Source organism: Serinus canaria, chromosome 9, assembly GCF_022539315.1.
Source record: "Serinus canaria isolate serCan28SL12 chromosome 9, serCan2020, whole genome shotgun sequence".
Classification (NCBI taxonomy): Eukaryota; Metazoa; Chordata; class Aves; order Passeriformes; family Fringillidae; genus Serinus; species Serinus canaria.
The window spans coordinates 22,782,468-22,803,979 of record NC_066323.1 but is presented as its reverse complement, the minus strand read 5'-3'; the positions used below and the strand labels follow the sequence as shown (position 1 = coordinate 22,803,979).

The 21,512-nt window shown below is 42.5% G+C and overlaps 2 protein-coding genes across 4 annotated transcripts; one reads left to right on the top strand and one right to left on the bottom strand.

Moving 5' to 3' along the window:
- Positions 1-1,164: 1,164 nt before the first annotated feature.
- On the top strand, positions 1,165-4,022 carry DUSP28 (dual specificity phosphatase 28). The gene is made up of 2 exons (XM_009089519.4): positions 1,165-1,562; positions 2,469-4,022. The coding sequence occupies exons 1-2, from the start codon at positions 1,215-1,217 to the stop codon at positions 2,625-2,627; spliced, it is 507 nt and encodes a 168-aa protein (XP_009087767.2). The 5' UTR covers positions 1,165-1,214; the 3' UTR covers positions 2,628-4,022.
- A 97-nt stretch (positions 4,023-4,119) lies between these two features.
- Positions 4,120-17,778, bottom strand: LOC103815539 (claudin-15-like). Of its 3 annotated transcripts, XM_018913239.3 has the most exons (7): positions 17,633-17,778; positions 16,926-17,198; positions 13,025-13,186; positions 8,912-9,076; positions 8,682-8,763; positions 5,976-6,086; positions 4,120-4,671 (listed from the first exon to the last, which is right to left on the bottom strand). In XM_018913239.3, exons 2-7 carry the CDS (start codon positions 17,143-17,145, stop codon positions 4,572-4,574), a joined length of 840 nt encoding a protein of 279 aa, XP_018768784.3. In that variant the 5' UTR covers positions 17,146-17,198; positions 17,633-17,778; the 3' UTR covers positions 4,120-4,571. The 3 variants fall into 3 exon arrangements, with proteins under 3 accessions (XP_018768784.3, XP_009087607.3, XP_030082864.2); XM_009089359.4 differs by lacking the exon at positions 13,025-13,186; XM_030227004.2 differs by lacking the exons at positions 16,926-17,198; positions 17,633-17,778 and having other exon boundaries at positions 13,025-13,394.
- Between the last annotated feature and the right edge of the window lie 3,734 nt (positions 17,779-21,512).

The window sequence follows — 21,512 nt, the reverse complement described above, 5'->3', positions numbered from 1 at the left end:
GCATGTGCTGGGTAACAGGAGGGGACAGCATGCTCTTGTGCTCATGTGAGAGAGCCAGCTCCTGTGGCCCCAGAGCCAACATCTCAGTGACTGTCTGCTGTTGACACAAAGGATGGCAGGTGTGTGGCAGGGCCAGTTCTCCTTCCTCCATGGTCAAATAAAAGCTCATCCTTGTACCTCACTCCTCATTCCTGAATGGGTGCCACTGCACTTCACACCAGTCTGTGCTCTGCTGCTGCAACAGTTCAGGTTCCTTTTGGTGTCAGCAGCAAGTACCAGTCACATGCTCCTGTTTGGCCTGAAAGCAAAGGGTTGAAGCAGCTCAGCCTCCAGGAAGCAGCTGGCACCTGTGACCAGCCCTGCAGCACCTGCCCAACACTGGCCAAGGTGACCTTCACCTGGCTGGGCTTGGCCCATCCCCACCCATCCTGTGCAGTTCAAACCCACGGCAGCACACTCAGGTGCAAGATGCTCTCTGCCCTGGCAGCACACCAGCAAGTCTACTGAAGTCCAGAAAGATTAGCACTATGCTATTTGGCCAGCCTAGTAAATCATTTTCTGGGCACTCAAAAGATGCTATTGTTGTAGGAAAGGGGCATTGAGATGCTCTGGAAAATCACAGAACTGATCACAGAATATGCTGAGTTGGAAGGGCCCACAAGGATCATGGAGTCCAAGTCCTGGTGCTGCACAGAACATCCCCCAGGAGTCACACCACATGCCCGAGAGTGCTGTTCAAACACTTCTTGAGCACTCTCAAGCTTGGTGCTGTGCCCACTGCCTGAGGAGCCTGTTCCAGTGCCCAGCTGGATCTCCTCTGGGTAAAGAACCTTTTTATAATATCCAACCTAAGCCCACCCTGACACAACTTCAGCGTTGCATCGCTGAACTGACAGCACCACCCGCAGCAGCAGCAGCAGCATTCCCGTGCAGAGCACAGCCTGTAAGCAGCTGCTCTGGGGGTAGCGACTGTGCAAACCCACTGCCTTCACAAGTGAGCTGTGTGCTCCGAAAGTGCTTTCAGCTTTCCGAGCGCAGCTCTCGGGATGCAGCCGGCACTAGGACCTGCCTGGAGCCTCTACGCGCCAGCCCTAGGGAGCGGATAAATATAGCAGGGTAAGATTAGTGCAATACAGCAGCAGAGCGCGGGTGGCCGTGCCGCCACCGGGATTCCCGCACCGCCACCGGGGCCGGTGCGTGCCCCGTGCCCGCCGATGCTCCAGCTCTGCCCGGTCACGGCCTCGCTGCTCCTGGGCACGGCCAGGGCAGCGTGCGATGAGGAGCTGCTGGCGCGGGAGGGGGTCACCTTCTGCGTGAATGTCACCCGGCAGCAGCCGTTCCCCTCGGTGCGGAGCGTCCGCGGCATCCGCGTGCCCGTGTTCGACGACCCGGCCGAGGACCTGTCCCGGTACTTCGAGCCCTGCGGCGCCGCCATCGAGGAGGCCGTGCGGGCCGGGGGGAAGTGCCTGGTGTACTGCAAGAACGGCCGCAGCCGCTCCGCTGCCATCTGCACGGCTTATCTGATGAGACACCGGCAGCTCCCGCTCAAGGACGCGTTTGAGGTAATGTGCTCACGTCCAGATTCGTATTTACAGCTCTTTGGGGGAAGAAATGCAATGCTTTCTATAAGTAGTGATGATTTCTTGTAGAATTATTTTGGTGCTTCCTCCTGCCCATCACCAGTTATACAGAGATTCAACATTTCAATAAACGGTCCCTGTAAGTTTTTTCATGCCAGCTTGGTCGAATAAGTTTTCAGTGTGAGGTTTCTAGGATGAACATAAATGCAAATAGGCTTTAAGCACAGGTAGCAAACATACCAAGCTGGTTGCTTAGTGAACATTTTCTGTATCATTTGCACAGTCACCGTAAGTGAAGACAGAGACAAAGTGAGTGGGTGCAAGAATTGCTGTGCAGGGTTTGCTGCTGTGTGCCAGCTCCACACAGCAAGGAACATCCAGTCAGGCCTGCAGAGTGCCCAGGGACCTGCTCAGCTATCAGCCACAGCTATATGGCTATAAGCTTTCCACGTGTCAGCTTTCCTAGGAAGCCTATCCAATACAAATTACTCTGTGCTTTTTGTCTTCACCCATTTGTCAGGTGTATCACTTTAGACAGACAATTTGCTTAATTTAGACTGAGGCATGCAGAGAGTGACCAAATTTCACACTATCATCCTAAACATGAGCACTGTCAGTGCTCTTGGTAAGAGACTTCCCCATTTCCAGCAAATCACCAGCTCTGTCTGGTGTCTGGCCCATGAATCCATTCTGTAACCAGGCCCACCTGCCAGTTCCTAGCAAGCACAGAGTGAAGTCAGCTCACCAAAATAGCTGTTTGTTACTCTGTAGCTAAATGTAATCAAAACCGAAGTAAATCTCCTCTAAATTTTTAAGTTCAAAATTCATTTGCATGACTCCCACAAATGCAGGATACCTTGCTTCTACTGTGTCTCTCCTGTTCTCTAGGCTGTGAAAACTGCCAGACCCGTAGCAGAGCCGAATGCAGGATTTTGGTCTCAGCTGCAGAGATATGAAGAAGATTTGCAGATATCAAAGCACTCTGCTCCACTGAGCAAAGACTTAAAAATAGCAATGCGTGAAGATACTGTAAAGAAAGTGAAGTGACTTGCTACAGACTTAAAAACAAAGGAAAAAAAAAATCACTTCCTAAATCACCTGTACATAAAACACTTTACCCCCATAACTGAGTTGATGTTCATTAAATTCATTCAGAGCATTTCTGTTGGTAACACATGGAAAGAGGGCAGATAAGCAGGGAATAACTGCAGAAACAGAAAATGGTTGGAAGGACTGTAAACAAACAGAGAAAGGTTGGAATCTTCAGCAGTTATTTTCTCCTGAATGACACTGAGAGTGGTAACAATGTACTGAACAAGGGAAGGAGTTACCACACAGGGATTTTATTCCTGTTTTTAATTAAACTCCCCAGTGATGCCATTAGAAGACATTACATCAGACCAAGGAAGTTCTGAATTTCTCTCTCACCTACTGGATCATAATTCATCTTAACGAGCTGACACAACCTTTGGTGGAAAACTGACAGTGGTTTATGCTTTATCTCTGTGATTTTCCTTATGTTCAACTAGACCCAAGTACCTTCACAAATTACCTAAAAATCCAGAGGACAGAACATGCAGGTGATGGTAAGGAGTTATGCAGGCTAAGTGCCTTTTCAGCTTTTGAAATTATTCTCTAAAACACCAAAGAAATTATTTGAAAAACTGCAGATGATAGTGGAGGGAAGAAGATGACACTGGCAATCTAGAAGCAACCACCACTCCTTTTAGCTTTATTTAGTCTAACAGGGCCCAGTTCATGCCTTAATGTGTCAGCTTACAAGTCAGCTGTTCCTGCATGCAAGCAGCATGGCCAAATCATTTCTGCTGAGACTGCTTACAGGTTGCCCTCTGAAATTATCTATTGGGCATGAAAATTCCAGATCAGACTGCTACATGTTTTTCATTAGCCATTCAAAACAGAGTTTTGTCAAACTGCATGAACACATTGCAATTTAAAAGGGACAAGTTATGGAACCTGAGAACCTCAGAGTGAAATTCCATTCCACCTTGCTGAAAGCATAAATACAAAGTAAAGTTAGCTCACTGCCATCTGCCTAAGTGCTCACACAAGGTAAACATATGCTCCAGCAGTGGAGTTGTTTAAGGCAGAAATTCTAATTGATGGAACAATGACAGAAAATCAAACCACCAGGGAATTACATGAATTAGACAATTCAGATGCAGTACAAGTTCCAAAGTTAAACACTGCTCAAAGTTAAAGTAGTGTTGTTTTAAAAGCTGAAACCATAGAAATAAAAATAAAAATTCAGGCTATCATTTTCTTAGTTACCACAAGGCAGTTTTGCACCAGATGCTTTCTCCGCTCCCATCTGTGTTTTGTTCATTCTGTATTGTTTATCTTCTGTATCTGCATTACAGCCAACAAGAAATTTGTTGCACATCTGCAGATTTGAAGGTGATTCTAGCAGGTTTGCTAGAAACATTTTTGTAGCTTTTATAAACCTTGACTATCATATATAATAAGAATTTCAGTATAACATAAGATCCTTATTAGAGAATTCCACTTGTCAAAAAAATCTGTTTGTCTGTGGAACAAAGTTTATTTCTTGTCAAAAGCTTAAGCTGCTAAACAAAAGAAGGAAGCTAAACATTAATGAAAACAAAAGACATTTCTAGCTGTGAGGCATATGAACTTGCAGTCAGATACAGCTATCAGTTCCACATGTTTGAGTCAGCTGAAATAGGAATGCTCTTGAGTGTCAGCATATACTGCACTCTGGTTAAATTTTACCAGGCTTCTCAGCATGCAGAAAACCTTCATGCCACAGGATTCCACGTCACAGCATCTTCTGTAGAAAGCTATTTACATCTGAAAACCATTGCTATTTACATTGAAAGCCATACCTCCTCCTGGTACTGCTCCAAATTAGGGCATAGGATTGCAACTTGGAACCAGAATAAAGAAGTGGTTCACTTCCTTATTGGAGTTCATAAGCCACTAACACTACAGGTGATGCAGGATGGAAGCTCAGACATACTCCTTGTTGCTTATGACTGTCTCAGAGCTCCTGGGGTACATGTGTGGCTGAGGAGCTGCCTGGGCTGCTGAATATGCATACTTCTTGGGACTGTAAATCAAGAGAAAAAGACACAAAATAATAGGTATTAGACACATTCCCATGGTTTCAGATACTTAGAAGTTACTCAGCTTTGTATCCAACCCACCAATAGCAGGTTCTTCACTATGGGGCAGAAATTAGAGGCCTCCTGTTCTCATTGTTCTGGTAGCTAAGGGGGAATAGATGGCATCCCTGGTGGGCTGCACAGCATCTCTCATCACCTCAGCCACACTCTGGATTCCTGACTCCCATGTGCTCTTCCTCCTGGCATTTCAGTCAAGGCCCTAAAGCAGAAGCCCTCAGCACCTTTGTACAAGCTGCAGGTTTAAATACAGGCATAAGATGACAAAGAAAGAAAACAGAAGTATCTTCACCCAACCCCTTCAACTGTCATTCATCATGATGAACTTCTATTTCATAGATCAGTTTTACCTGATTTTCAGAACATTTCAGGGCATTTGGTACTTTGTATCAAAGTAAGGTGAGCAAGATCTAAAGTCCAATGTCAGTGATGAAATATTACCATAAAATTGAAATGGTTTCAGATTAGGCAATGAAGTACCAGAGGAACACTCACTACATTTTTATATAATTTTCCTAAGATTAAATAGACCAACAGTGAATATGCTTCTTCTTTCCATATTATAACCCTCTCAAGCTCAGCTAATACAACCTCCAAGCTATTTGAGCTCTGGTAGACAAGGACCTCTGCTGTTTCTGCCTGTTTCATCCCTCTCCTTCAAAAAGAGGCTTCTGTATGTGTCAAAATTTAAGGCTGAAACAAGAAAGGAGGAAAGGTTGAATATTGAGTCCAGAAATCTCACCTTTCCTGATTTGATGTGCAACAAGATATTTCCATAAAGAACAAGAAAAAAAAAAACATGTTTCTAGCGATTAATTCCATGTACTTTAGGAAATCCCTTTACAGTTTCTGCAAATTGAACAGTGTTTGAATATTTTACTCACAGTGAGTACTGCACAAAAACTGGATCATAACACATGATGGGGTTTTATATACTTTTCTTTTGGTGACAGTTTGCTCTTTCACTGCACATTTTCACCATCAGCAGTGCCCAGAATTACCAAATACAAGTTAAAGGTGATTGCTGATGGTGATGCATAAAGCACCCTGTCCAGGAGATACAAGTGTTTGGTACAGCATCTCCTGCCATCAGCAGTCTGTGACATGCCACAGCACTGTTTGTAAGTTACACATATTTATACCAGGGGGTGAGAGAGAGACAGGATAGTGCACAGGTAGAAAGTGGTGTGTGATTGGCAGCTATTACTTCAAGTGGCAAATCCAAGATTACCTGTAATTCTGTTTTTCCTTCCCTCTGCAGGAACAGGTCAGTAAGATCCCACCAAGTATATAAAGGATAGATCCAGCCCAGCCTAAGTAGAGAGCTTCTCCTAGTTCATACCTGAAACATGAAAGAATTTATGGAAACAACTTATAACAGGATCACAAAGCCATGTAAACAACTTCTAATTTGCATAGAAATCAGCTGACTGTAAGGCACTTCAACAGTCAACAGAGAACAGATCTGGCTTTGGGTCTGCTCAGTAAAACTCTTATTTGTATAGAGCTGTTCTGCCAAATTACTAACAGTACAGAGAGTACTGTTAGTAGCAACATAAAGCAACATGAAGATAAGTAGTAATAAATAATTTAACAATATTTAACAAATTGTTGATAATAATAAATAATAATGACGTACCTTCTGTGCAATCCACAACAACACTTATTTTGCCCTTTTATTGGCTGTTTCACTGAAAGGATTTTGTGCAACTGAATGATTCAGATCTTACTGTCTATATGCTGAGAAAAGGCTGACCACAGATATAATTTTTTTATGGACAGAACACTAGGTCACTTACAAGTAGCTGGTTGAATAGGGCTCATTTTCAAACTCAGACACCCTAAAGGATATTCAGCACCCTCTGTGGTTGTATGGCTGAAAGGCATTTATGAATGTCCCAGGCTGAAAAATAATAGTTCCCTATTTTACAGGACAAAACTATACCTTTCAGGAAACCCCCAGTCCAGTCCAAGAAATTAATTGATAATGAATTTGTTCCAAAGACTAGACACAACTGAGTCTGGAAAAGTCTGGCAGGAGTTTCATAAGAAGAGGAAAACAAATTTTCATGATCAGACAAAAACTGTATCCACAATCCACCTATACATCTCTGGTCTGAGATACCAAATATAAGGGCAAAATAAGTGTCCTGGACTGCATTGAAGGTACCATGGAACCAGAGATTTGTGGTTTCTTTCCACTTGGAAACACAATTATTTAAAAGTGTCAGAGGCCCTGACTCTGGAGTTCATTGCTAACAGGAGGGATTCAGAGGTTTACACAGGTTCACAGCTCTCTCTGCCTCATCACACGTGGGAGCCACAAGGTCTCCACTGGTTTAGGTACTTCCAAACATGGAACAGGCAGAGAGCCATTATCAAACAAACCCAGAAGTACAAATTGCACATTGCCCAGTGCCTGCAATCATTTCTGCTCACCAGTCACCTACAGACAAGAATGCTGTAGATGTCATTCCAGAGCAAAGTATATAGGAGACATCTGCAGAAGAACTTAGTTTGCCTTCAGAGCTGTAGGAGAAACTCCTCTAAGAATTAGCAGAGGTCAGCTTCACTAATTTGCTGAAGTCAGACCAAAAAAATGCAATCTGAAAAACCAGATTTGCCAGTCTGTTAAGAGTGAAGATCAATACTGGCATGTAAGTGACAGGCTGCATGTGTAGCTTTACCAATGATCAAACTTACTTAATCAAGAACTGCTCAGGGAAATCAATAGCTTAAACATGAAGCTGAGATATTAAAAAAAAAAAAAAACAACTTCTTTAGCTACTGAATGCAAACCATCTGGTAACTGATTAACAGGCATTGATGATGAAGGCCCAAAGCTATAGCAGGTAACTATCAAACACACCAACCATCCGACTAACCGAAATTCCTTATCAACACTTGTTTCAGCTCTCTAATGCATTTATTACCCTTCATATAGTTCTCTCAAGGGGATATAAAGCAACAAAAAGTTACTGCACAAATACAATTTATTTCTAAGCACTTCATTGAAAACACAGGGAAAACTGACAACAAAAGCAACTGCTTAAAGTACTTTGATTTATCACAAAGCACTTCACCTCTGACTTCCCTAACTGATTCCTGGGTGGGAACTTTACCAAACACTTCAAATATGAGCCTAGCAACTAACAATTTATAGTTTACTGATCTATGATTTATATACTTGGTAGAAGTATATTATAGATGTCTCATATTCCACAGACAGTGTTTCCCTCTCCTTTTCCCCCTCTCTGAAGGAGAGGCACAGTCACCTCTAGTTCCTCATTCCTAAACAGGACACCTAGATAAGGTGCCATAAGCTGCCATTTGGTTTTGACAACTGTTACTTTTATATCAGACAAAGAGCAAGGGCTTTTATACCTCAAAACTTGTTTGTATGCAACTGCACTAGCTGATAATCCCACAGATTTTCCCTTGTTTTAACTCATAAGGCAAACAAAAGTTGAGCTGTTAATATATAGACATACACAAGACAGGCAGCAGATTTCTCTGCACATCACTAGCACAAAGCTCGAGCTGCTTTGCAGGCAATTTTCCCTTGCACGTGCATCTGAGGTACTTTATTCTAGTCAGAACTTGAGTTCTGCACCTCTTTTGGTCTAAATGCCAAAGCAGATTAAGAATTTTTACCTTTTATTCTTCATAACATTGAGATACACACTTAACTGAGTCTCTCAAGAAAATGCAAATAGTACAATACCCCCTCAGATGTGGTGTTGGTATTCCTCTCACATTCACTAACTCTTCATGAAAGGAACTCTCCTCCCTTGCCACCAACATCTCTGAGGTGAAAAGATTCCCTGAATACAATTTTTCCCTCCTGTAGGACTGGATGATGGGATCCATCCAGGTTCTGAAACTCTGGACCAGCTGAGGTTAGTGCAGCTGTCCAACACACGATGGAGTTACTTACTTGGTTCCAGCGTAGAGTGGGTTAAAAAACTGAGCAGTAACCATTGCAGCATACCAAGAAACAGCCACCATGGAGCAGAGACCTACCAGAAAAAGTTTAAAAAGCACACAGGTGAATGATTCTTTTAATGGCTGTAACAGATTTAAACCAAGGATGTTTATTTCATTTAGTCTGGCTGTGAAAGCCATACAAAATATCAATAAGTGCTCTCATTTCAGTTTCAATATTACCTCCTAAAATAAAAAGAAATCCTCCTGTGACAGTAAACTTCATTTTTCCATCTTCATCACTCAACCCAATGTTTGTGCACTTCATACCAAGCAGTGAGAGAACTGCAGCTACAAATCCCAAAAGGATGGAAGTAATCATCAGGGCACGGCATGCCTGAATGTGAGCTGAGACAGAAGAAGAGAAAACAAATCAGGATCTATACAGAAATTACATTAATCTTGCGCTGAAAGAAATAACAGTGATTAGAGGAAGTGACAAAAGTAACAGGTGCAGTAATGAGTGAATCTTGTCCAACTTTGTCACATGGCTCAGAGAAGCCTCCAAACCCAGGTGTGTTTAGCCTTCAAATCAAACAGATTTGGGAGTTGAACTATGCCTACACTTTATAAGTTCAGTAAATCTTCTTGTGTCTTTAGTAAATCTTGAAGAACTACAGCAAGCCACTCATCCCTTACATTCCTGTGAAAATGCCTAGTGGTTTACATGGTCATCTGCAGGAGCAGAAGAAGTCTCCTACTCACAAGTGCTTCTGAATTCCTGACACGTGTTCAGCTGAGTGCACAGGACACGTCTGAAATCCAGGTGATAGTCAAGGTGTGCAAGGCTCTGGCACTACTGAGGAACTGGAGAAAGGTGCCAGCTTTGCTGCTTCCAGGGAGAGATGGGAAAGAATGGTGCTCAAGTTAGCAGTGCCCTTCAAACTCAGTGTGACAAACAGGGGTGAGTGTGTCAGAGCTGCAGCACTCCTCCTTAAGGCACTCTCCTGTGTAGAGAGTACAGCTGCTGTGGCCACATTAGGGAATCTGGTATGCTGGAATTCTGCATCCTTTAAGCTCCTGGTCTTCGCATGTAGGTATTGCACAAAAACCAGGACTAGATTATTAATCTAAGCCTAAGAAAGAAGGTCACATGGGAACTTTGGGTTCCTTTAAAATGGCAGCCTGCATTTGGCAGGCTCCAGGTCAAGTAGCATTTTGGCACCTTTGTTGTGAGATAAACATGTCAAACATCACAACCTGGCAGGGTCACAACTGCTAACTTTGTTAACTTGATTAAGTTCTCTTCCAACCTAAATGATTTTATGACTCTACAGTTTTAATCATATGTCAGAAGGGTCAGACCTGGACACTCACATCATTGATGCCAGCACTCAAGCTCTTGCTCCCCGACCACCTCCACATCTGCCACAATAACCTGCTGGGCTAATTCTGCCTGTCTCCAGACAACAAAAATCAGACAGAGACACAGAAGGCAAAGTGATGCTCACACTCCAACTCAGCCTGTTGTGGCCTAAGAGTTTTGGTCCTACCAGCTTAAGAGTTACCAAAGGTAGCAATAAGCACCCATGAGATAAATATACAGAATTAAAGGCTAAAATCATTTGAGCAGTTAATGCTTGGTTAAGCACTAATTTTAAAACTTTCGTGGAAAAAAATGAAAACAGTAGTAAAAGTGGAAAGACCTCTCAAAATACCACTAACAGTTCAAGGTTTTTGCCTGCAGAAGATTCTGTTAAGGTAAGTACTCAACAATGCTGCTTTCAGGTTTGGAATCTTTCACCATGCCAATCACCCTGCAGGGTTCAACAACTCACATTTCAGCTCCTGGGGACTCCTGCAGTGTTAGATGGGACTCCCCATTTCTTTCCAGGACACACAAACATAGCTTTGCTTGCAATCCAATGGGAAAGCGATTTCATACAACCGTACCACAATACCATAACCTCAACAGCCTTAACTGAGGTGCACAATTCAGAAAACTCCAATTTTTATTTTAAACTTAGCTTATTTAACAAGATACAAAGTCAGTGCATTTTATTAGTCCACACCAATTGTAAGAAATTATCCACAAATCCTGTCATTGGAAAAAACACCTATGGAACTTTAAAAAGAGGGGAAAGAGGAAAAAAAAAGGAATTTACAAAGCTTTGGCAACTAATTATATCAAATGTTTGACTTAATTGTGACTAGACAGACAGTGCTAGTTATATGGACTAGGCAATCATGGTTTCAGTTTTGTTCAATATTGCATTTAAAAAGCTCCTCACTTCAAATACTTGTCATTTAGACTAATGGCATAGTGAACTCAAAAGTATTAAATTGGTTTAAAAGAACCAAGTCTGACTTTCCCCAAACATAAAGCAAAAGTCAGAACTATTCCATAGCTCATTTGCCAATAAGGAAACTTTCAAGGACAATCTTCATTGACGTGATGAGAGGTAACAAAGACACTTCTGTTTTTTCTTTTTGCCCTCCCTCCAGTCCCTGGCATCCTGGCAGCAGTTTCAGTTCAGTTTCTAAACAGGAATTTGAAACACACCTAAACTGATCATGGTAATTTTTAATCTGCCTTGGTTCATATCTGCAAGCACTGTGGATGTTTCTCAGAGGTCCCACTGGCTGCTGGGCCCTTGTTGCCAAACCCATTTTCTTCCTCTTTCCTGCTTTGCCCAGCTGTCCTTTCAACTGTTACTGCCATCCAGAGTCTTTCTGACTTCTCTTTTTCAGCTTTCCTTTCTAAAAATGTTTTATCTTCAGTTTTGCAAGTTTTTCCTTCTCCTTCCCCCTGCCATTACCCCTCAACTGTACTGCAGGACTGCAGGACTTCAACAGACCAAAGCTAATCTTCACAAATTCACTTCAGGACCTGTCCCAGTCATTCACTTTCTGGCCCCACTTTTCTCCTTCCTGCTGACTCTGTGTGGTTATCTGTAGCTCTCAGGAGCCCTGCTGTTGCTTGCCTTCTTGCTCTAACACTTGTGGTGCTCTTCTCTGACCCCCACCAGGTTCTTTCAGACCCACTTTTTTCTCCAGATGCTGATCTCCTGCAGGCCCATGGCCCAAATCTGCACATACTCACCCCATGTAAACACATCAATGACAAGATGCTGCCTGGAGTCACTGACAGTAAGCTCCACACCAGCCCTTGGAGTGGTTTTTACAAGAACCAGACAGAATTGCAAAGATCTCTCAGATCGTCAAATCCAACTACTAACCCAGCAGTGCTGGTGTACACTGACATAAGTGATCTGCAGAGAATAATGTCTGATGGAATGATCCTGCTGTTACTGAGGCTAAAATGCTTAAACAGGGTTATGCTCCTCATCATACACACACTCTAAAAGCAATTGTTAGAGAAGACTGAAAGATTTATTCCCTAAATACTGGACACAGTCTCAGAGAATTGCTATGCAAGAGCTGGTCAACCACAAGCTTCAGATTGAGGGAGAAAGTGAATTTAGCACTTCATTCCCACTAATCCTTTATTACACATTCTTCCTCCTACCTATTTAGTTTAGCCACCTCCTAGGATAGATTCAGCTAGAAGGAAGGCATTTTTATTCCAAATAAGTATCTATAAACTGAATTATTCAAGATCAATAAAAAAATAGCTTTACTGTCTATAAACATGCTTACTATCCACAGACTATCCCTTAATTGGGCATTTGAGGACAACCACAATTATGATGAAGACTGATGCAGAGGACAGGGGCCAGCAGATATGAATTTCTTGATACTTAAAACCACATCCAAGTAGACTTTAGTTACTGTCAGTTAACTAACTGGCAGTAGTTAGCATTAGTTGACAAGCCTAATGATATATTAATTTAGAGCATATATTCCTTCTATAACTTCTAATATAATATGTATAACATATTATCATGTATTTCTTGGATTATCACAATTTTCAGTGTCAACTCACAAAAACCACTACCACTTCTCAGCTAAAACCGGTATTTCCTATTACATGAAAAAACTCCAGCTATGGCACATTAGCTATGAAGTATTGCAAAATAAGGTCTATACAATAATCCCAAATAAATAAATAGTTTTAAAATGTCTCCTCCTAAGACATCCCACGAGATGCTAGAGAAGAGATTACAACCCACTTTAAATGCTTGTTAAATGCTTGATCAACCGACTTCATTTGCCTTAGTTTACAGCCTTTCCTTGACACATTCTGCTGCTTGAGAGATTTTTATGACTTCAGCCCACAAAGTCCTTCTTGGCCAGTTATTTTCCAGTATTCCCAGATTATTAAAACAAAAGCCTTACTATTTTTTGCCAATAAGTTTTTAAGCAATATAAACAAGGCTGCAAAAAGTCACCTACCAGGCAGTGCAAGCATGGAGTCAAAATCCCTGCAGTTGGATATTCCAGTGCTGTCTGTTGCACAGCTCTTCCACAGGTTTTCAAACAACGTAGATGTTGTGATCACAGAACCATGGAGACTGGAGACTTTCCAGTAATTATTTGGCAAAGTAGCTCCAATAACTGCTAACCCACCCAAGCACAAAATAAAACCAACAATTTCCAAAGTAGCAGTCATGTTGTGAGTAGTAACAGTTAAATATCCTTATAATTAGATTACAATCAAGTGAAGCCTTTCAGAAGCCTCCTTGCTGTTTTATCGCTGGGTTTCGCTCCAAAATGAGTCTACCTTTGCTCTTTGCTCTTTCCCCATAGATAAGACTTAGTGGGCATGACAATAAGAAGTGGGAGCAGTTCATGATAAAGATATTAGCATGTAAAAAAAGTGACCACATTAATTCTTTTTCTAATAGGAAGGGAAAAATGAGCCTATTCTTTTTCTCAGCCTAGAAAGTCCAGTCAGTATTTCTACAAAATACCTTATAAGTATAGGCAAATATTTTATTTCTGTCTCTTTTCTGAAGTCAACTAGATTTTACACCAGATTAAGATTGCTTGTAATCTTATTTTTGCTGTCAAATCAAAAAGTTTTTTTGTAATATTCTCTTGAGAATTCAAACATAAAACAGCTTGAGAACAGAATCTTTACACTTCTGCTGGAAAATTTAGCAGTTTTTGGAGTTATGGTCATAAGTAATCCACAACAACTGCACTGCCAGCTTCTTTCAGGAAGGTAAAGTTTATGGATGAGTGGTTTCCATTAATATTTTACTGTGTATTGATCTACAGCTAAACACATTCAGTCTTAAGAACCATCCTGCTTACACTGTACAATTATACAATGTATCAGAATTGCAATCATGTATGTGTCATGGAATTGAAATATAAGGAAATGAAGGAGCTAGTGTGACAGACCTGTCTCAAAAGGAATCAAATTAAGAAGAAAAACAGCTATAAGAAAAATAATCATATCAGCAAATTGCATCTGTTTGTTAGAATACCTTAGGATTAATAAAAAATCTATTCTAGGCAAAGCATATGTTAAATTCAGATTAGTTGCTTCTGCTCTTGGCTAGATAGAATCGTAGCCTCAATTCACATCACCCACTCATGGTAACACTTTAAAATACTCGTGGATCCAAATATGGTTAACCATCTTTTGCAGTGATAACCTGCCCTTATCTCCAGGAAATGGAGTCAGAGTTTCTTCATAAAATAATTCTGCTATGATGCAACATGGTAACAGTTCCACAGCATTTATAAACACTACAGGAAGGATTAGCCTTTGAGAGAGCCCCAACTTGTCCCTAACAGGTATTTGTTGTTTTTCATCAAAATTCACTGTCACTTTCAGCTGATGCTGTAGGTGGGTAGGTTCAGCTGCCAAAGGGTACTACAGTGCCTTTGGTTCCTGTGGCAGTCAAGAGGATCATTGCCACTGATGTAAACAAGACCAGATCCTGTGCAATCTTTTAAGGAAACCAGATAGTGTGGGTAAGAATTGATCTCAGGTGACTGTTACAGAATTCCCTCCTTCAGCTTAGTCACTGCAACTTGAAAAATGATGGCATAGTAAAATGAACACACTGTACCAGTACCCTGGAGTATCTGCATTTCATTAAAAGCCCTTCAAAAAGTTTCCAGCTAATTTCCCCACATCCTGGTGCTATGCTGGTGATCTCAGCAATCACTTCTGCTGACAGCACTTTGAAAGGTGAGATAGTTAGGACCTTGAATCAAGTGTCCACAGCTATTATACTGCTGCCAAGGATAGAAATAAAAAACAAAGAAGAGATTTTAAAAAATCTCTTCCTAGTTAAGAAATGTATTTCAACAGGCAGTCACAAAGCACACATATAAACAGAAAAGATCAAACTGCAGACCTGAAGTGCATGAGTTTTCCTATACAGAACCATGCATTTTAATAGTTCCCTTCAGGAAATCACTCTCCAATGTGTTAAAGGCCATAAGGCCATTCTTCAGTAAATGTTGTAAACTGTGGCTTGTCAGGCAATGGGCATAACAACCAGTACTGCTCTGCATCAGCAGGCTCTGCATCAGCAGGGCTTAAGAGCTGGTGTTGACAGCTTCACATCAGCACCTTCCACAGCTTGGGAGCTTTCCTTTGGGCTTGATCTAACCCAGTCAGTTGAACCAAATGCTGTCATTGTTGGCCCCATCTCATCACTCTGATTTCCAGAAACTTAAGGCATCCTGATACCTACACAGAGGAGGCCCTGGGGAGGAGCTGAACAGGTACCAGGATGATGTGAAAAGCTGACATTGCCTCTGATGCAATGAGCAATGGCTTTAAAATCCTTGGAAGCATGTGATTAGCCTCCTTTTGAGGCTACAAACTCTCATTATGGGATGCTGATACTTATTCCTAAACTGGCCTCCTCATTATGAAGGCAGATGAGGCCACCAAAGTGAGGGCCCTGCAGAAGAACCATGAACATGCTGCATCTTGAGAGTTAAATTCTCACCCTTCAGAGATCTGCCTTACAGTTAGGAAGCTCTGACTCCAAGGAAGTTCACATCTGTGTCAAGAAAAACAAGGTTCATATTCTGTGACAGGTGGTATTTTTAAGGTTTAAGCACTGCACATTCAGAATAAAACTGCTGGAAGAGTCCAAACAAATAGCAATGACAGCAATCAGGAATCTATAAAGCGTGGAAGACTTGAAGAAATAATATTAACATCACTCATAAAGTGACTGCACCAAACTGAAAATTGTAAAAGAATAAATGCAAGGTTCTGTTCAAGACAGAATGCTTAACAAAATACTATTTCCAAAGGCTACAGTGTTACTGTTTCTACACTCAGTCTGCTGAGAAAAGAACTTCAATGCCAGTCCTTCCTAGTCCTTTACCACAGACAGTGTTTACAGAAAGATATTTTTAAAATCCAGAATGATCCAAACAAATATTTTCCAGCCTCTATTGAGACATTCCTTCTCTTTCTAGCTGCAAATAAACTACCCTGCTGGCATGGCTGACCCTAGAAAACACAGAAGCATCCATTGCACAGATGTATTTTAGTCTAAGCTCACCACCTCTGAGAAATTCGAGAAAAAATACCCAGGTACACAGGTTTAACACAAAGTATCAAATCAGTTCTGGAATATCTAATAATTGCTGTGTCACACCAAAGCACAAACAAACACCAGTGCTCATGGAACTATGATCTGCTTGTATCAAAGAACTGAGTGAAAAGATGCTATTTCTTCCAAAAATTTTTTTTTTAAATTCTCAAATTTACTGTATTTCACCCATACTTCTATGTTAACACACCAGAGAGGGCAGCAAAGCCACAGCAATGACTGAGCTGAACTGCACGGTGAAACACTGGTTTCATGGTGGCCCTCTAAACTGCCCTCAACCACTACAGGATTTGGCCATGCTAGACATGCAGCCCATACTGGGCTGATCTGAGACCTCCTGTGCCTGGCTGCTCCCTGATATCCCAGCACAAAGATGCAGGGACACAGGTGACATTTGTGCTACCACCTAAAGCACACATATGTGCACCCCTGCAATCCTTAGGCATGTCATCATACCAGAGACAGGTTTTGGTATACAGAGATTTTATCTTGCCCTAACCCTTCTCATTCTTTTGTATACATAGGGCGACATTGAGAAACAAAATTGAAAGCTGGAAGTTATTTTAATTCAGTGCGAGACAGTGATGGAGAAGAAGGCAAATGGAAATAAAGCACAGAGAACTATAAAGCACAGAGAACTGCAGTGCCCTCTGGGACAACTGCACTCTGTGCCCCCCAGCCTGCTAACACAGAAAGAAGGAACAAAACCTCATCCTTGGATTTTATGAACAAATGCCAGGACCACTGAGTCCACTTACGGTCTGAACTCAGCATGTAGAGAAATTTCTTGCACTGTACTGATCCAACAGCAGTTGCTGCACAGTCCATCCAAAGTCCTTCAGAAACCCAGTCTGCAGCAACCACCTCTGTTGTGGAGTCCAAAACTTTCCAAGTGCTGGACATGGTAGTAACAAGTGATGTAGTGAATCCTGCTAAAGCCAGCAGCAATGCACAGATCTGTAGACAGGATGATGCCATTGCAACAGAAGTTTTCTTCAAAGATGTTCCCCAAAATTTCTGGTATTGGAAACCTGTTGAAACAGTTCATACACACACAGTGTATGGAGTTACCTTTACACGAGCCTAACCTTTGCAAAAACACTAAAAAAATGTATACCTAAAACAAAATGTATCACTGTAGAGAAACTGTAGGGAACTGTAGAGAAGGAATCTAAATCCCATCAAGTAACTGGAATAATTGAATATTCTATACCTTTTTTTTCCTTGGGAAAACCTTTATTATTGTTCACATTTACCATAAAATAATGCAAACAAAGCAAAACCACAGGAGACAATCAAAGAATTCTCTAATTTTAATTTGCAAAGTTTAATCCATTTGTTACTTGTTTGCTAACTCAAAATTCATTTAAAAATGAAAACTATCAAATGCTTCAGTAAATTGTTGATCTCCCAATTACAATATCTACCAATACAAATTTAAAGGAAGATAAATTGTGATACTCACGTTTATGTTATGTTTCTAATCCGTTTTCTCTACCTTCCTGCAAGATAGTAGTGTCAGCACTTTGTGAGGACTGGGTCAATCACCCAAACAAAAGTTTTGTACTCCTCAGGACCTTTGTCCCATTCTAAAAATCAAGGACCCAGGGCCAAAGCTCTGTCCAACTGTTACACAAAGATCTGGCATGTCAAAAGGGAAAATTACCAAGAAATAATGTAAATTAGTACCAAATATACTCAGCTTAACCTGGCATATAATTGGCTTTGTCAGGGCCACAGAGCTGCCCAAGCACCATCAGAGTGCAAAGCACTGCAGAAACATTGCTACAACTTTCAATTCTGGTTTAACTGAAATTTTTTATGCATTTGTTTTAGGATGCATCCTGAAGAAGAAATATGCAGCTGGACCCCTGCCCAGTGGATGACATTAACAACCCAACTGTTTGTGACTGCAGCCATGGCCCGAGGAAGGACAGAGCTCCTGGGCTCATGGCTGAAGGAGGCTGGCAGCCTGGGACAGCTCTGCAGCCACTCTGCTGCTGCACTTCCTCCTCTCTTTGCCTTCCTCCCTCATCACCCCTTCCTGACCCTGTTTCTACCACACAAACCCCATAGGACTGTCCAGATCATACTTTATTCCAACAGCACATCCATCCCCTTTCAGCCCATCCCATGGACACCCTCCCCTACAGCACCTGATTGTACCAGCTATCACACAGTGCCATGTTTATAAGTTTGAGGTGATGGCACAGCTGATAGCAAATATGCATTGCAACTGTCCAAAGTAGAATGACAATAAACCAAAAAGGAATAAATACACAAAGTCCAGAGCATCTTCCCTCACAAAGTACACATATGGGTTATATGCAAGCAAGAGCTGTAATGTGATAAAAACAAACCCTGGGGGAGCAAAAAGGATCACTCTAACAACATTAAAAACAGCACAGCCAAAATGTATGTGGTTTGAACACAGCACAGGAAGGGTTAGCAAAGAAAAATATTGAAGTCACTTAAATAAACAAGTTACTCCTGATAAGGTCTTTGGAAGTAAAAATGAGTGGTAAAAGTGACTAAAATGGAAAGGTAAAAACCTCTTTTACTTCTTTTTTATTTTGTTACATAGGAAAACAGAGAAAGCATTGATTACAACACTGGTTTCTGTTTATATATATATATATTTCTAACATCAGAAATATGTCTTTGAACTTACTAATCACTTCTTAGTTCAGGCAAATTCTGAGGCTGACCCATGGCCACCAGTGCAATCAGAAAGAGATAAAATGCAAATTTAAATATGGTACTAAACCACTTAGAGCAGTTTCCCACCACAGCTCACAGAGGCTTTTCTCGTCAGAGTCTGACCTTGGGATGAGAAGGCAAACTCTTTTCACTATTAGTTAGAGTGGAAAAAAAAAAAAAAGAGGAACAATGTTAGTTCATTTCCTACCACTTCCAAAGAATATGACTTTGTAACTTTGCTCCTGAAGTTGTCATAACATCTTAATAAACTAATCAGTCTTATAATCAGTCTTATAGTCGCTTGCAATTATAATATGCAGATCACTCTCATCTTGCTATTAACTTTGCCTGCACATAATGAACCACAAAATAACTTGGGGCCACATTGATACCAAACTCTCACTAAAGCAGAGTGTCAGTGCTGGCTCAGGTCACCCAAGACTTATCCAGTCACAACAGAGGGGTCTCCAGGGCTGGAATTTGCACAACACTCTCCTGTGGAGCATGTTCCTCCCATCTGTACAGAACTTTTCCTGCTGCAATACATGACTGCTGTCTCTTGTCCTTAACATGCACCCTTGAGATAAACCTCTCTTTTTTCTGCTGCTGGATTTTGGCAGCCCTGCACTCAGTCTGGTGGCCCAGGGGTGTCTGGCATTGTGTAGGAGAATTTGCTGTCCCATGAATATGTCTGTGGCAAAACAGGCAACCAGGAAGGTGCACACAGCCTCTTCAGACTTACCAGCCACTTTCTAAGGAAACACCTCTTTTCTTTTCCCATTTAATTTCAGGAGGCTGGCAGTGTGTACAGTGGACTGTTCTCTGCTAACACAGCTCTCCAGCCCTGCAGAGCTTTGCTGGCATCGAGATGGTGCTGGGAAGAGCTGCACAGAGACAGAGAGCTGTCTGGCTGGCAGCAAGGGCACCACAGAGCAACTGTAGCACCTGCTCAGGCATGTGTGGGTAACTATAGAATCATAGAATCACCAAGGTTGGAAGAGACTTTTCAGATCATCCAGTCCAACTGTCCCCCCAGCACTTCTCCTGTATCCCTAAGCCACTAGATCACATCACCCAGCACCAGGTCCAGACAGCTTTTGAGTACCTCCAGCGTGGGGACACCTCCTCCCTGGCAACCTGTTCTGATGGCTGACCCCCTGAAAAGGGAAAAATATGTTTTAATATTTAATCTGATTCTCCTGCCTCAGCTTAAAGCCATTTCCTCTGGTTCTCTCACTGCAGACATGGCAGAAGAGACCGGCCCCATCTCACTGTAGCCTCCTGCCAGGGTGTTGTACAGAGTTGTACAGAGCAAGGAGGTCCCTCCTGAGCTCCTGGAGGCTGAACAACCCCAGCTCCTTCAGCCACTCCTCAGCAGAGGAGGTTCTAAACCTCTCACAAGCCTTGGTGCCCTTTGCTGGACAAGCTCCAGCACCTCAATGCCCTTTTTAAAATGAGGGGCCCAAAACTGCATGCAGAACTCGAGGTGTGGCTTTACCCATGCTGAGTACAGGGAATGATCACTTCCCTGGTCCTTCTGGCTAAACTATTCTTGATACAGATACAGGGAAGAGACCTGAAGGAGGTGGTGGGATGGCAACCTGGTCACCCAGCAGCTCTTTGCTGGAGCAGCCTGGTGATGAGGTGAGGTGAGGTGAGGTGAGGTAAGGTAAGGTGGGGTGGGGTGGGGTGAAGTGAGGCAGGGCAGGGCAGAGAAGCTCAGGGAGGGAAGGTGCTGAGGTGTGCAAGGTGATGTGGAGCACACACGGAGCAAGGCAATGCTGAGGCAGCAGCTCCAATCTCCACCTGGCCTCCTGGGCTGCTGCAACTAGGAAGAAACAAGTTCTGCCTGTCCCATAAGGCTTCTAGAGAGCAGTACAATAAATCAGATGGCTGGGCAAACACCAGCTGTATGAGGCTTAAAAAGGGAAAGTGCTGGATTCTGCACCTGGGATGGGACAACCCCAATGTACCAACAAACTGGGGAAGAAGAGCCTTGAAAGCAGTGCTGTGGAAAGGGACCTGGGGCTCCTGGTCAATGGCAAGTTAGATATGAATCAGCCCTGGCGACCATAAAGGCCAACTGTGTCCTGGGGGTCAGCAGGCACAGCATCGCCAGTCGGGCCAGGGTGGGAATTGTTCCAGTCTGCTCTGCTCAGAGATGGCCTCACCTCGAGTTCTGGGGGGAGTTTTGGGCACCACAATATAAAAAAGATATTAAGCTATTCCAGAGTGTCCATAGGAGGGCCACAAGGATGGAGAAGAGCCTTGAGAAGCCATATGAGAAGAAGCTGAGGACACTTGGTCTGTTCAGCCTGGAGGAGACCTCATGGCAACTTCCTCGTCAGAGGAAAAGGAGAGGCAGGCACTGAGCTGTGGTGACTGGTGACAGGACCCAATGGTACGGTCTGAAATTGTGTCGGGACAGGTTTAAGTTGGATACTAGAGAAAAGTTCTTCATTCAGAGAGTGGCTGGGCACTGAAACAGGCTCCCCAAGGAAGTGGCCACATAACCCCGCTTGACAGATCTCAAGCAGCATTGGACAACACTCAGGGGTACACGGTACGATTCTTAGGGATGGTCCTGTGTGAAGCCACTCGATGATCCTTCTGGGTCCCGTCCAACTCAGCATATTTGATCCTGT